The following is a 16124-nucleotide window of genomic DNA, read 5'->3' on the forward strand; positions in this document are numbered from 1 at the left end:
GTTTAAAGAGAAGACAAGGAATAACACAGTGACCAGCTGAACTGAGGGCATACTGGCTGAGACAGGCAGCATGAAAAGGAACAAGCCAAAGAAAGAAAAAAAAAAAAAATGGAAACATAATGCCCACATTCAAGATCATTGGCTAAAGGCAAGGCCATAACCATGTCTTGAACATTGGGGGGACCAAACCATTTCGGGGGTGGGGGGTCACGGGTGTTATATAATGGTAATAAAGGCTTGAAATGCGTTAAAGGGCCAAATTTGTATAATATTTGGTTTTAAAAGATACATGTATTTTTAAAGTTCACACAGTACAAGACAAACACTGTGTCTGCATTGCTAGCAATTCACCTGTTTCAGTCATCTTTTCTTTCTTTTTTGTGCTGTCTCAAAGAAAAATCATTGATTTTCATCATTGATGTATCTGTAAAATGACATGACTGTGTCAGCTGGCTAGCAAAAATAAAATACACAAAATTATTTACTGCCCTCAAGTTGTCCCTCATTGTTTTTTCCTCCCAGTAGAATCTTAACACAATGTTTTCTTTAAGAATCCTAACGCTGCACTTTTCCATACAAAAACAGTTCATATTGACCACTGCTGTCAAGGTCCAAAGAGAGAAAAAAAAAAAATCATTATAAAAATACTATAAAAGTAGTCCATAAAACACATAGCTGTTGTGTGGCCCAAGAAAGCTTGGAATATATTGCACTTGTCATATGGACTACTGTTATGATGTCCTTTTTGAAGCTTGACAGCTCCTGCTCACTATAAATTGTTATTTTATGGAATAGAGCTGCTTAAAATATCTATTTTTATGTTCCAAGAAAAAACCCAGCATATGGGTTTTGAACAACATAAGGGTGAGTAAATGAGTGAGTAAAACTACATTTTCCATTTTTAGGTGAACTACTCTTTTAACTGGTGGCTCATTTTTTGACAAGACATGCTCAAAATAAAATGGTCTCTTTTAAAAGTAGACTCTTAGGAGATGCTGTACAAAATTCAGAATTAATTAAAGAAATGAAACAATACAAGCAATGTATGGAAGTACAGTCTTTGTGATGTTCCATTGTTAAATAATGAATACATCATATGCAATGAGTAATATAGCTTACTGAGCTAATTTAGGCTTCCGGTGTTGAATGTAAATAATGTTGCTGGTCTGCCCTCCATTGTGCCACAGACCTGATGAAGGATGGATTCTGAGATACTTGTCAAGGCGGTTGAAAACGAGTGAAGATAAATGAGAGAAAAGAGTCAGACGACCCATGCAAACAGAGAGTGGAACACCTCTATTACCCAACCATCCATCAACTGCCCTGACACATGTATACACAATCTATATGCACCAATCCCAGATGTGAAATTGTGTGATGACATAAGTGGGCAGAGAAAGTTCTTTCTCACTCCTTAAAGTTTCTTATATGATTTTGTGTTGCAGAAGGTGAGAGAAAGTGAGACATATGCCACAACAGGATCAAATTGCAGGACAAAGTCATTTAGAGTTTTTCAGGCGCGCACACACACACACACACAGTGAAACACAGCTCATAAGATCATATTTCTGAAAGGGTTCAGCTGGACAGCAACAAAGCTACAAACAAAGCTAGCAGCACAGAGACCCTCATTGGCCTGTGGAGCTCCCATGGTTCTGTTTGATGTTAAGTTGTCCAGGCCTTGTCTTCTTTTCATAGTGTGTCCACACTCGGCCAGTCATGAATATCCAACAGTTCACCCCCACATACAGGATTATCCCCTCTTTCTTTAACCACTCAAACATTCCTAATGCACATCTTTCTTTCTATCTTACACTCCTTTGACTCTCTCTGTTTCTCTGCTCCATCTGTCTTAGTGTTTTTCATTACACACATTGACTCTTTCTGTAAACACATTGATCCACCCTGTATGAAAGTGCACTGGCTTTACATCATAGACTTAGGTGCACACATCAGCACCCCAGCTCATGACCTGCAAACAAACTCATTGAAGTACATATATGCTCTCTCTTTCACTCTCTTTCTCTCTTTCTTTGTGGGTTTCTCTCTCTCTCTCTCTCTCTCTCTCTCTCTACACACACACACACACACACACACACACACTACCAAAAGTCCAACAGCAGCAGTTGCAGAAAACAGAGAACTAGTTGGACTGAACTAATGCCAAAAACATAAGAACTAAAATGTAAGACAAACCAAGGTATTGATCTTGATGTTCATATACTTTTGCAGCTTTGATGGATGATTTGTATTTGCTTTTTCTCGCTTTTTGGCCAATTTTAACAGGCTTGGACCAGAAGAAATGGAAATGCAATCATAAGCAAATGCATTATTTTGTCATCAATGCAAATGCTAAATTTGCAGAGGTAAAATGTACTACAGCAGACTTTATCACACAAATTCATGCCAGTCTGGTTCCAGTTTGAACTACACTCTCTAAGCACTTTATTAGGAACACCTGTACACCTACTTTATCATGCGATTATCTAACAGCTAATTGTGTGGCATTAGTGCAATGCATAAAATCACGTGGATACTGGTCAGGAGCTTCAGTTAATGTTCACATCAACCACCAGAATGGGGAACAAATGTGATCTCAGTGATTTCGACAGTGGCATGATTGTTACTACCAGATGGGCTGGTTTGAGTATTTCTGTAACTGCTGATGTCCTGGGATTTTCATGCACAACAGTCTCTAGACTTTACTCAGAATGGTGCCAAATCAAAAAACATCCAGTGAGCGGCAGTTCTGCGGACAGAAACACCTTGTTGATGAGAGAGGTCAATGGAGAATGGCCAGACTGGTTCAGATAACCACTCTGTACAGTTGTAGTGAGCAGAATAGTATCGCAGAATGCACAAGTCGAACCTTGAGGCAGATACAACAGCAGAAGACCACGTCCGACACTTTATTAGGACCATAGTGTCCCCAATAAAGTTCTCAGTGAGTCTACTTCCTAAAGAATAATAATCGATTAAATTGTTTTTTGACAAGCAATTTAATTATTTAATTGACCCCATAAATTAATCCCAAGAAACTAAAAGTCTTTTACATGTATTGTCAAATAAATCATGTTTTAAGTTGAGATGCCTTCCTTTCCAAGGGGTGTGTTGCATAAGGATGAACAGATGATGGAGGGTGAGATAAACACTGGTCCCAGGGGAGGTGTGGTCTCATATAGCCACTGTATGAGTTCCTCAATGCACCCGTCTGCTCCTCCTCTAAAATGCACTTCTTGGAATGATTGTGTGATAAATGACTGACACTTGCTATAACGATGATAGATCAACGAATCTGAAAGGGAAAAAACAGAATTGAAGGAGGCAGAGTGGGAAAAGGAGAACGTTTCTCTCTTCCTCTCTGTCTTTCTGCTATTGAGACATTGTCTTTCTATTGTCCCATAAAGCTCCAGATGCACTTCATTTATTTGTTTATTTTTGCTCTTCTTTTTTCCCGGTTATTTGTGTTTTTACACCACCTTTGATGCATCTCTCCAATCCTCCCGGCCTAATCTTTTGGGCAAACAAGGCTCAGTGTTTGCGTCTGAATGGGCCAACATCTGGGCTGAATCAGAGGATTTAAGAATGGTTTTAAGAATTCAGTTTAAAAATCGTCCACACTCATAAATGTTAAACACTAAACAACCCAATCTGTAAAATTGCTATGCACAAGACTGTTTTAGGCTACTCAAAATGCATGTTTAATATAGCCTAAAATAACTTTAATTAATAACAATATAGCCAGCATAGGCCTACACTATAATGCAACAGAACATGAACTGATCTATTTATCACTGACAGTAAATGATATGGTGATGAAAGTTAATATAAAGCACTTTAAGAGCAATTTAAGATCGATCACATTGGTCACGTCACTTCATCTGTTCACTTGATTTGCTATGCAGTAGTTTGTCCATGCGCTGGGCTGGTTAATTAGTTAGGCCTATTAGTATCTGTAAATATGTGTCAGTAAGTCAGTGAGTGAGAGAAGAGCCTCATTAAGGTGGTGCTGTGTTTAGTGGCTCTGCGGGGGAGGTGCTGCTCTGATTAATTTGGAAATGTGATAGCATGTAATTCTCATTACCTTTCGGAGTAATTGCATTTTACGCGGAGCAAATGGGCGAGGCGGCTGAATATTACTAACAAGCAGATGTTAGGAAAGGAAGACAAGACATCATCAGCCTGTTTGCTTTCATAGGGTTCAATATGGGGTCGAAATTACTTTTACCCTTACCCTTAAAGTATTTTAGACTAATAGGCCTTTGTATAGATTTGTGGTTTTATTATTATAATTATTATAATTATTATTTTGGCTACCCAATTGTGCCATGGAAAAGTTATAGGACTGACCAAAAATGTGTAATCTTCCTTGTCCAATTATCTTCACACATAACTTTCTCCATATAAAATAAAAAAAAGCCAATGATTCTACCAAATTAATAGTCTATACTGAATTTTAAAACAAAGACAAATAAACAAGTGGCCAATATGAATATTTAGAGGCCAGTTTCACTCCACAAGGTTCCAGCTCAAAAATCCCTTGGAAAACATTGCAACAGAAAGAGCAATCTGCCATCCAGCTGCTGGCGTTTAGTTATGTATTCCACATAATCCATCTCGCGGCTCCTACTTTTTCTGCATATTTTGTGTACTGCAAGAATTAAAATGGGTTTCCTGAATTCTAAATAAAAGATCCCCTTTTAAAGGCTTAAAAAAAACACGAGGGCATACACATTGTTTTCCAGAATGAAGCGGATATGCTTCATAAAAGTTAATGAGCAAAATCTACAAGGTCTAGTTTGGAAACCTGCCCAAACCAGGATCATTGGCTTTGGCAGGGAATGGTGTTCACAGGTGACAGAGAGGTGAAGAAATTTCGATGTTACCTATATGTTACGTGCCAAATTGAGGGCAAAGTGTAACACTTTCATTCTCTCACAAACTTTAATAGTTTTGTCTCTCTGTCCATATATAGGCAGGAATTAAAATGTTGACTCGGTCTGCGTCTAAATTGAAACTGTGTCCGTCATTGGACAGTTTATGTAACATTTTTACTAATTATAAAACGCAGTGGACAGTGTTAAAGTCTATTTAAGCGTGCAAAAGTTGAGTGTACGTGTTTAATTGCGTTGGTAAGAACAATTAAAACACTCTTTCTTTCTTTTTCTTTCAAAATTAAAAGAAGCTCAGTCTCTCATTGCCATATATATTTTAATTTGACTGTAAAATACATTCTGATAGTGAGGTAAAGGTTAACGGATACTTTACAACAAGGTTCCATTTGTTAATATCAGTTAACAACATTAGTTAACATGAACTGACAATTAATAATACTTTTATAGCATTTCTTAATATTTTTGAGTGTTACTTTCAACATATAGTAGGCCTATACATCAGTTTTATATGTTAACATTAGTTAATGCAATATAAACTAACATACTAACAATAAACAATTGTATTCTTATTAACTAACATTAACAAAGATTAATAAATGCTGTACAAATATATATTGTTCATTGTAAGTTCATGGTACCTAATGCATTAACTAATGTTAACGAATAGTAGCGTTATCGTTAATCAGACCGTTAAATTGAGGTATCATTGTTCAGTTTTGTCTGTTTTGAGTAACATTAGGCTATTATGCATTTGAAATAACAAACATTTAAATAAATAGCTACAGAAAAAAAGATACATTTATTGAATTTATAATGCACTAGACGTATGTTCTGTATTTTGTTTTTTTTTTTTCAATTGTGATTTACAGTTATTTCATTAGCTTGGGAAAAGTTCTAGATCATTCTCTCCCTGTTTAAACCATCGTTGTTCCAGTGTATCTATTCTATATATTAAATAAATGGTGTCTGTCTGAGCACTCTCTTTTTGTTCTTGCCACGAACGAATAAATAATTATTTGTTTCGAGAATAGACATTCACTGAAGAATTGTACTTAAAAAGTTAAACTAACTTTAATTTTTCCGTTTTTAATATCACTTTTTAAAACATTTAATATCACAAAAATTCGAACTGCGCTGAATATCTTTTGTTTTCTTTTTGTTTTTTACTTCCTTTATTTTCTGCTATATTTTATCATTGTGGATAACGTAAGTCTGAAGGTGAATCAAACGGAAGAGGAAAACTCAAGACAAGAAAGAAAGATGCCAGATTCGATGTATAGCCTATCAGTTTTTGATCGTAGAATTATTTATTTATTTATCCAATGAGACCTTATTTTTTGTTTGTTTTTCCTTTTTGCCATCTCCTGTCATGTTTTAAGGGCTGTTTCTACCCTTTGAGAAAAAGAAAAACGATTCTGATGAATTAAACAAGCACAAACAAATAATCATGTATCACTTTAAACTTTTATTTTACAGTTAGGACTCAAACATTCACCGCACAATTTGAAAATACCATCAAAATAAGTAAATAAATATCATTTTGCGCTTTGTTATAAAAAAATACAAGTTTATCATTCTTCGCATCGGTAATGACGGACAGGCTTGTGCAGAAAGAAAAAATAAAAATAAGGAAGAATGAAAGTCAGACTGAAGAGAGAGAGCAAAAGAGAGAAAGAGAGAGTACAGGAATAAATGGGTGTATTTTGATTCCCGTTACAGACAGCTCGTGTTCTAACCACAGACATAAGCTAGGGAAGATAATATAAAATCTCTCAAACTGTACAAATGGTATCTACATATTTACTCAGTATAATATAAAGTGTTCCCAAAGTCACAGGGCCTTTTCAAATGTATAATTTCATTTAACAGAAATGGTCCAATAAATGATTTAGCCCTCTTAATTGTATAGTAGGAATTGGTCGGATTTATTTTAGACATAATTACATGTCTAAAACATGTACATTGTTTTACATGTCTTATTTCACATTACACTTGTCCAAGTCTTGAAAGGCAAAGATAAGGTATACCATGCATTTTCATAAACTTCATACACAAAAATGAACATGGATAAACCCTAATTCCTCTAATATGTTAGAAAATTCTATGTTAGTGGCTTTGACCCATTCACCTTCAGTTCACCTTGTTCAGCCATAAAAGGATAAACACGGGATAAAACAGTAAAATTTATGGTTCCTTTTCAAAGTGTTTTTGAAACTCTCTTTTAGAGTTCAGTGCTTTATTTTGAGTCACTGGTCAGTCGTGGCATGCTGACGGTGCTCATAGCTGACACGTGGGGTGGAGGCACCTGGCACATGCTGCACGGGCACGGGATCCCCGCGCCCCAGTGCTGGAAACTTGTGCCGAGTGGCCCAACACCGGCTGACGGTGCCTTGAGGAGTCCGTGATGCGACCTGATAGTCGAGAGACCGGGAGCGGATAGAGAAGCGGCAGTGGAGACTGCTGGCGGAAGCAGAGGATGATGCACCGCATGAGAGGGGTGCGAGACAGCAGCAGGGTGGCCCGGTAACGGAGCAGCTGCCGCGTGCATTAGGGTGCCACAACTGGACGGGTGGAAAGCGGCATGATGAGTCCCGCTCCCGCCGCCGTAGATCTCGCTCACGAGCCGTTTCATCTCCTCTAGTGAGCTGCTCAGCATGAGGATGTAGTTGCGCGCGAGCAGCAGGGTGGCTATTTTGGAGAGTTTGCGCACGGATGGCCCGTGGGCATAGGGCATGACCTCCCGGAGCCCGTCCATGGCGATGTTCAGGTCGTGCATGCGCTTCCTCTCTCGGCTGTTGATCTTGAGGCGCATGCTCTGTAGTTCGTTTTCCGAGAGAAGTTTGCGGTCCTTTTTGCTGAGCATCTTCAGAGCCATTGCATCCTCATCGGAGCTGGACATGCCAAGCAGTTCAGCGCCTCTTAACTCCGGAGGAGAGTCGCTCTGAGTGGAAGACACGGCACCAGAGAAACCCACAGATTTCTTCACGGCGGACAGGAAGAGGTCATCGCCTTCAGGAGAGGAAGGTCTACTGGACACTCGGCTCGTGTCGGAGTCCATCGTGTCGGAATCCTTTCAGTTTCTTGCAGATGTAAATATTCCTGTAAAAAGGAAAAAGTGAACGCGTGAACTTTCACTTTGCAAACACGGCTGATATTAATACTAAAATGCGGTTGAATTAACCTAAAAGCACTTTTAAAGTAATGTAGATATCCGTATAAAATAGCCAACTTCAAAAGTTTCCAATAAAGTAAAAGTAGGATAGCATAGTTTATAACTATAGTTTACAAGTGTACGGGCGAAAAAGCAACCTATACGTTAATCTAATAAAGGTTATTTTTCAAATCTTGGATATAATCAAAGATACAACACATTATCCCACTGAATGCATAGAAGGAGAAATGTATTTGTGTTTATCATGCAGGTGTTTTTATAGTTATAAGTTATGCATTGTTGCAATCGTAAACAATTTTCTCAAGTCAGTGCAATCAACGGGATTGTTTATTTATTTATTTATTTATTATTATTATTAATGTTTCTATGTTTTCAAACTTACCGGCAACTGGTGCAAGCGCGTGCTGGTGTGCGGTTGTGCAGAATAAATTCCTTATTCCAGTTCACTCGTGCACTGTCTGTGTTTGGCACGCCCGAGAGTGACGAGGGGGATTTTATAGTGGGTTCCTCCCCCCACCACCCGGGGGCAAGTCACCGGGACAATGTCAACGCTTTTCCGACAGCCCGTCAAGAACCAATGAGCTCCAGTGGGTGGGGGTCCTAAAACCTGATGTCATTCCAAAAAAAACACAGAGGCTTCATTAAATGCATTAAACACACTTCACATATGGTGCATCCTCACAGACCATGATTACAGTGAGTCGGTTGAACAAACTGTGCAATATAAAGTCAAGTGGTGCATGGGTCCCGTAGATCATGTGTGTGTGGTGTGTTAATTTTTTTAACATGAAGCATGTTAAATAAATTAAAAAGTCTAAATGTTAAGGAAACTTTCTTAGTAATTAATCGGCCCCTTAACTGCTCATGCATGATGGTACACCGAAAAGCATTGTTTACTCACAACAAATAGGCCTAGCTGCCAGTCACAAATAAAAATGTCTTTACCCAAGCTCACTATTTATTTATTTATTTATTAACTTTATTTATCCACTTTATTTTTTATTTAGTTTATATTAATTGACACACACACACACACAAAATTATAAATTAATTTTTATTTATAATTATCCTAGATTTATTTTTAATATATATGCCTAATTATTAATCATCATATTATCTGCATAGCTAATCTTAGTTTTTGCTTTTTAATGAAGTATATTGATATGATAATGAATCAGCTTTGCAAAATGTAGCTCAATAACTAAATGGTCAACAGCCGTTTTGTTCCATTCATTGCAGTGATTTGAGGAGCGGGATGGATGCCAGTGCTAGATTTTCGTGTGCGTATTTCCCGCATGATTCAGCGCGTTCAGTTGAAGACACTGATTTGCGGCTTTGAATGCACTCATATTGTTTTAACCCGGTGACCCCATGCGGGCGCGTGACAGCTGACTGATTTCATCCGTTAAACGCATTTAAAACGTTAATAAACGAGGCGTGCAAAATGTTTTTAACGGTTATGATCTGAAACATTTCAATTAGGCCAATATGGACAAACAGAAGTCCTTATTTTGGACGGAGAAGTGACGCATATAGCTGGCAAGATATGCCCTTGATATTTATGAGCCATTTATGTTTCACTCATATGAAGTGGAACAAGCACAAATAGTTTGAAATATCCCTGTTTATTGCATATGATTGATGAAAGAAAGAAAGAAAGAAAGAAAGAAAACTTTTGCGTTGCAACTGGGCTCAGAAACCTGACAGAGAAGATTTTCTTTTCTTTTTTTTATTGCTTGAGCTGTTTGTTATAACTGTTCTATTCGACTTAACAGGTGTAGATTTAACAGCTGCATCCGTGAGTTAGCAGAGACATCACCAGATCAAGGTCTTTAACATATTTTCATTGAAGTATCTATGAGCTCTTGTTGTTTGGTTGTTTTCCCCGTGCGGACAGTCCCGTCTTTGTGTTTGCTTGTTTACTCTCGTTAAATACGCTTATGCAAATGAGATGGTTTCAACCGGCGGTGTCGGAAAGAAGTTGTAGTTTAGTTCCTTCATTATGAATTCCGATAATCTCACTTGTTAAGTGTACCAAAATGGTAATATATGCCGCGACTGTCTGGATTAGAAACGAGGACACAAAAAGAGCCCTATTGTCAGAGATGTAGTTTATTCCTTGCGCATATAATTATCTGAAATGTCAACCGAGGAAGAATGCGCAAAAATTCACACGCACACACTGACTGACAACTGTCTTGGGAGCAATTACACAGAGAGTGGCAGGGGTTAGTCTGTCCTCGATTCATCCCAACTTCGGTAACTGTAGTCCACGGAGAATGTTGCCAATTAAGGCTAATTAGAATGCACGACTGACGTCATTACCTCTTGATTTAGATCAAATTGAGACAATGATCTATGTACTCAGACTTACAAAATTGCTTAAACACATTATTTTCTGCATAAAAACAGGCCAGGAGCCATTTAACTGATATTGGCTTTCATACTGAATTTATATATATAAAAAAAATGTACATTTAATAAAAAAAAATAAAACAACATTTTTAGGCCTATTCCTCTGACTTGTTTGAAAGAAATAAAGGAGTTTCCAGACCACATTTTACAGCTTATTCAAACTTCACAATTCAGGTGCAGAGAGTTAAATAAAATGACAAAAACATAGAACTGGCTACATTTTATGTTACTCAGTATTTTAATAAAGCACTATTTGTTTAACAAGGGCCTGCCTCAGAGAAAGATGGAGAGAGAGAGAGAGAGAGAGAGAGGAAGGTTAGATACAAGAGCTTTTGGCACCTCCGGGTGAATGAATGAATGTTAGCCTGGAGGAAGATTAAGTGCTAATTTCTGCATGTTGGCAAAGCCAGACTCTTCTTTCCTCGTTACCTTTATGAGATAATGATGTGTGTGCATTCCAATAATCATGTAAGCAGAGGTATGTATTTGTGTAAACACTGTTAACCCTAAGAGCTAAATTAGCCAGCACTGTAACTCCAGTCGTACCTAAGTGAATGAATCCAGCTGGAGTTCAGTTTCAGTATTTTTGCACTGTTGACCTACAGTAATACAAAATCAGAAAGGAATAGCGCCTTGCTTTCTGTATATGTGTGTTCTTGTTTAATCCTTGTTTTAAGAGTATTTGCATTGATTTCCCAGTATATGCTTCTACATTCAACTCTCTAAAATTAAATGTTACTTTGTCCGTCTTCTATATTTTCCTATTCTTCTGTTACACAGAGGTTATTTCTTGTAAAACAGAGGAACATCTATCTTCAATCTGATTAGGTTTGGGGGGAATATTGATAGGCGATTGTGGTAACACTTTATAAAAAGTTTGTATACTTTAAAATGTATTATTATATGTAGAAATACTTTAACAAAGATTAATAAATTGTGTAAGGATTCATTTTAATGTTAAACGTTAACAATGAACTATAGGATATTTATAAATTAACATGAACTAAATGCTATAAAAACTTACAGTCCATTATTATTTTCATGATACCTACTGCATTAAAGGAATAGTTCATCCAAAAATGACAATTCTCTAAGCATTATTTAAAGCTTGATTACACTTCCTTGTATATATGCACAGAGCAAGTGTACAACGCTCTGCACATGCATCAGGTGTATAATCAAACTTTAAATCATGATCGAACCAAGGGGACTGCAGATGGCAAGATTTATAGTGAAAAAGGAGTTACATTTTGGCCTTTTTCTCACCCAAAACCAATCGTATCGCTTCAAAGGACATGGATTAAACTGCTCGAGTTGTATAAAAATACCTCATATCTCCATCAAAATATCTTTGCTTGTGTTCAGCAGAAAATGATAAGAGAATTACTGTATCCTCTAATTAATGTTAACATATATAACCTTATGGTATGTTACCATGATAGTATACACTCACTGAGAACTTTATTAGGAACACCTGTACACCTATTTATTCATGCAATAATCTAATCAGCCAATCATGTGGCAGCAGTGCAATGCATAAAATCAAGCAGGTACGGGTAAGGAGCTTAGGTTAATGTTCACATCAACAATCAGAATGGGGGAATATGTGATCTCAGTGATCTCGACTGTGGCATGATTGTTGGTGCCAGATGGGCTGGTTAGAGTATTTCTGTAACTGCTGATCTCCTGGGATTTTCAAGCACAACAGTGTCTTGAGTTTACTCAGAATGGTACCAAAAACAAAAAACTTCCAGTGAGCGGCAGTTCTGCGGATGGAAACGCCTTGTTGATGAGAGAGGTCAACGGAGAATGGCCAGACTGGTTCGAGCTGACAGAAAGGCTACGGTAACTCAGATAAACACACTGTACAGAACACGTCAAACCTTGGGGCAGATGGGCTACAACAGCAGAAGACCACTTTGGGCACTTTATTACGACCATAGTGTTCCTAATAAAGTGCTCAGTATATCATCCAGTTAAGTTGGAATTCTCTTTTGCACATTAATCCATTCTTATCCTCTCCTCTAACCATCCAACTGTTTTGAAGTTCGTCACTAAACAGTTTCCCCGAACAGTTTTAATTCTTTGTAGGTATGCTTTAACATCTGAGGGAAAACTTTCACTTTCACTCTCACCCTCTTTCTCTATCTTTCCCTGTCTCTGTGGCAGCTGGGCTTCTGTTGTGTTGCATGCCAATAGTGAAGAGCAGCATATGTGAGCCACTCTTATTCCTGCTAATCTTCCCTCCAACTGAAAAAGAAAGGAAAAAAATAATAATAAAAACAATACAACCTTTTCTCTCTCAGGTTACTTTGCCCAAATGCAATACAAAATTAAATAAAAGTACATGCAGTAAAGTCAAAGTCTTTCTTTCTTTCTTTCTTTCTACCTTGCTTTAACCCAGTGAACAGAATATCCCTGCCTTTCTCCTCTACTACAGAAGTGCAAGTTGTTGGGGTCTACACAAGTCTTTTGTCCTTACAACAGCCATTAGTAGGTAATTAAGTCTTAACATAGCCTCTGCTCCCCTGGCTACTATTACACCCTGCTCAAATGGAACGGCTTACAAGCTCCTTTACACGGCTGGACAAATTGAATGGTACTCATCAGGCTCTGCCTATTATTCCTACCACCCCATCTGGCTGCCAGCGGATAAAGGGGGATTTGCAAGCAATGGTGAGGGGGCACTGGCTGAGAGCAGGAGAAAGACCTTCACTGGAGGAGAGCCCCCTTTTTTAAGGTGACTGCTTCTTTTCAGTTGAAAGCTGTGGGATCTGCTGCAGCCAAATGCTACAAATGTTACCACAACCTGCTCTCCTGAACCTTCAAGAGGGAAAGATAAAAGGGGGGGAGGGGGGGGGGGGTGGGGTGCTGAAATCCATTGGGTCATCTAAATGAGATGATTTCAGTATGGATTCTAATTATGATTATACTCCAGTTTTTTGGGATAAAAACAAATGTATAATTATACTTCAGTTTATTGGATAAAAACAAAATTAAATCATTGTATCATATAAAATGGGTACAAATGACATTTAAGTTAGCATGAGATCAATTTAGCTGTAAATGTGAATAATAAATGCTCAGGCAGGTAAATGTCTATTTATACATTTATAATTGTGTATCAGTTTTAGGACTTACAGTGACCCCAAAAAGTATTTGGTAATATCAAAAATTAATATCATACCAAGTGTCAACTACAAAAAATTACTTTTCTCATAAATAACGAGTTTATAATGGCTTATAATTCCCAATACAATGCATTTCCTCCATATATTTAGTGGAGTTCATCACATTAACACTGGACATATAAGTTTGACAACCAGAAAGCATCCAAATACCTGTCATAATTTTGAATTATGGTGATATACTGTATACTGCATATATTTGTTATACTGTAATGATATTTATATTTTATAGTATCTAAATACTTTTTGTATCATTATAAAACTGAGTAAAAAAAAAAAGAAAAGAAAAGGATGGGCAAAGAAATAAAAAGACATAAATATGAAAAAGAGCTCTCTCCCATAAGTCACTTAAAAGAGAGCATTCCTGTACTCTTGTTGCTCCCTGATACTTCTCTCAAACACACACACATGCACTTACACTCGTGATGTCTAACAAGGAGGCTGGCAGCTTTATTACGAGCATCCCCTCCCACAGACAGACTGAAGCAGTAGCAGGTTGGGGTTTTGTTTTCAAAGGACGAGAGTTGTTGTGGGTGAGAGCTGCCCTCTGTGTCACCCTTCTGTTCCCCAAGTGCCTTCTATTGTCTCTTCCTAGATTCTTTAGGAGGGATATATCTCTCCAGTCTTCCTCTGCATCCTTCACTTTCCCAGCAACCAGAGGTCGAGATCACCTATGTCAGCATTACACTGAACATTCACTGATAACCTGAGTCAACAGATTGCACTTCCTGTGGATCTTCAGCAAGAAATTGGAGACAAAAATAAAAGAACTGTGGTTATGACTGACTGTGATACAGTTCTATTAGAATGGACTGACCAAGTTTCTCCTTTTCTCTTGCTCTTACATAAACTCCACACACAAGACTTTAACAAGACAAAGAGCTGTGTAACATGAAATCAAGTAAAAAGATGGTATACAATTTGAATGTAACACAATACGAACATGTGTCAGTCTGTCCAAACCTTAACAGCTCTTTTCTTGTGTTTGATTTCCACACTGAAAATGCATGATTTTAAAGAAAACGCTGTAGTCAGGTGCCTGGTACCCAAGTAATGGCCTTCATTTCAACATAGTCTACAAACGAACAGGATTCCCACGACTTTTGACAAATTAATTGTCATGACTTTTCCAGGTAGGATTACTGGATAGGGATTGTTAAAACTAATTTCATAGAGATTGAACTCACAAAGAGTAGTTTCTAGCCGATGGAATATTTTAGAGTTAAGCATAACTAGAATTTTTTCCCCCCTTTTTCAGTGACTACATAAATCAATTAAAAGGAATATCCTGGATTCAGTAAAAGTTATATTTGCAAGTCGTCCTTTGTTTATTTAAAAAAAAATCTGGGTTACATGTAGGCACTTTAAATGAAAGTGAATGGGGATAGTTCACAAACATTTAAATACACACTGTTTCAAAAGACACAAGATGTAAACAATATACGTTAACATGATTTTAGTGTGATAAAATCACTTACTAACCTTATCTGTGTAAAGTTATATCCAATATTACAACTGTGTTGCCATGATGATGCAACACTGGTAAACCCTATAAGCGATTTTATCACAGTAAAATCATGTAGAACAGAGATTTTATCACACTAGTCATGTTAACACATACAGTATATTGTTTACATCTTTTGGTTATACTTTTAAAACAATGTGTATTTTAATGTTGATGGACTGGCCCCATTTACCTCCATTGTAAGGGCCTTACTTTAACCAAAATTTTAATTTGAAAATATTTTTTGTGATAATCAACATTATGCCAAAAATGCTGTTGATAGAGCTTAAAGGGACAGTTCACCCAAAAATGAAAAATCTCTCATCATGTACTCACCCTCATGCCATCCCAGATGTGTATGGCTTTCTTTCTTCTGCTGAACACAAAGGATTTTAGAAGAATATTTCAGCTCTGTTGGTCCATACAATGCAAGTGAATGGTGATCAAACCTTTGAAGCTCCAAAAATCACATAAAGGCAGCATAAAAGTAACCCACATGACTCGATTTCATAGGTGTGGGTGAGAAAAAGATAAATATTTAAGTCCTTTTTTTACTATAAATCTCAACTTTCACTTTCACATTCTTTCACATTTTAAAATTAAAAGTGGAGATTTATGTTAAAAAAAGGAATTAAATATTTCTTTCTCACCCACACCTATCAAATCGCTTCTGAAGACATTGATTTAACCACTGGAGATGTATGGATTACTTTTATGTGGCCTTTATGTGATTTTAGGAGCTTCAAAGGTCTGGTAACCATTCACTTGCATTGTATGGACCTACAAAGCTGACATATTCTTCTAAAAATCTTTGTGTTCTGCAGAAGAATAAATAATGTCATACACATCTGGGATGGCATGAGGGTGAGCAAATTCTGAAAGAATTTTCATTTTTGGGTTAACTGTCCCTTTAACTTGTATTGAACCCGGAATATTCCTTTAAATTAGTT

General features: G+C 37.2%; 1 protein-coding gene across 1 annotated transcript; it reads right to left on the reverse strand.

Moving 5' to 3' along the window:
• Positions 1-6163: 6163 nt before the first annotated feature.
• LOC127447487 (oligodendrocyte transcription factor 2-like) lies at positions 6164-8532 on the reverse strand. Its single transcript, XM_051709392.1, has 2 exons — positions 8450-8532; positions 6164-7994 (listed from the first exon to the last, which is right to left on the reverse strand). Exon 2 carries the CDS (start codon positions 7951-7953, stop codon positions 7132-7134), a length of 822 nt encoding a protein of 273 aa, XP_051565352.1. The 5' UTR covers positions 7954-7994; positions 8450-8532; the 3' UTR covers positions 6164-7131.
• Positions 8533-16124: the final 7592 nt, after the last annotated feature.

The sequence above is a fragment of the Myxocyprinus asiaticus genome, chromosome 10, assembly GCF_019703515.2.
Source record: "Myxocyprinus asiaticus isolate MX2 ecotype Aquarium Trade chromosome 10, UBuf_Myxa_2, whole genome shotgun sequence".
NCBI lineage: Eukaryota > Metazoa > Chordata > Actinopteri > Cypriniformes > Catostomidae > Myxocyprinus > Myxocyprinus asiaticus.

What these genes read in the sequence shown, in the direction of transcription:
- LOC127447487 (XM_051709392.1), bottom strand. Translation starts at nt 7,953, where the DNA reads ATGGACTCCGACACGAGCCGAGTGTCCAGTAGACCTTCCTCTCCTGAA.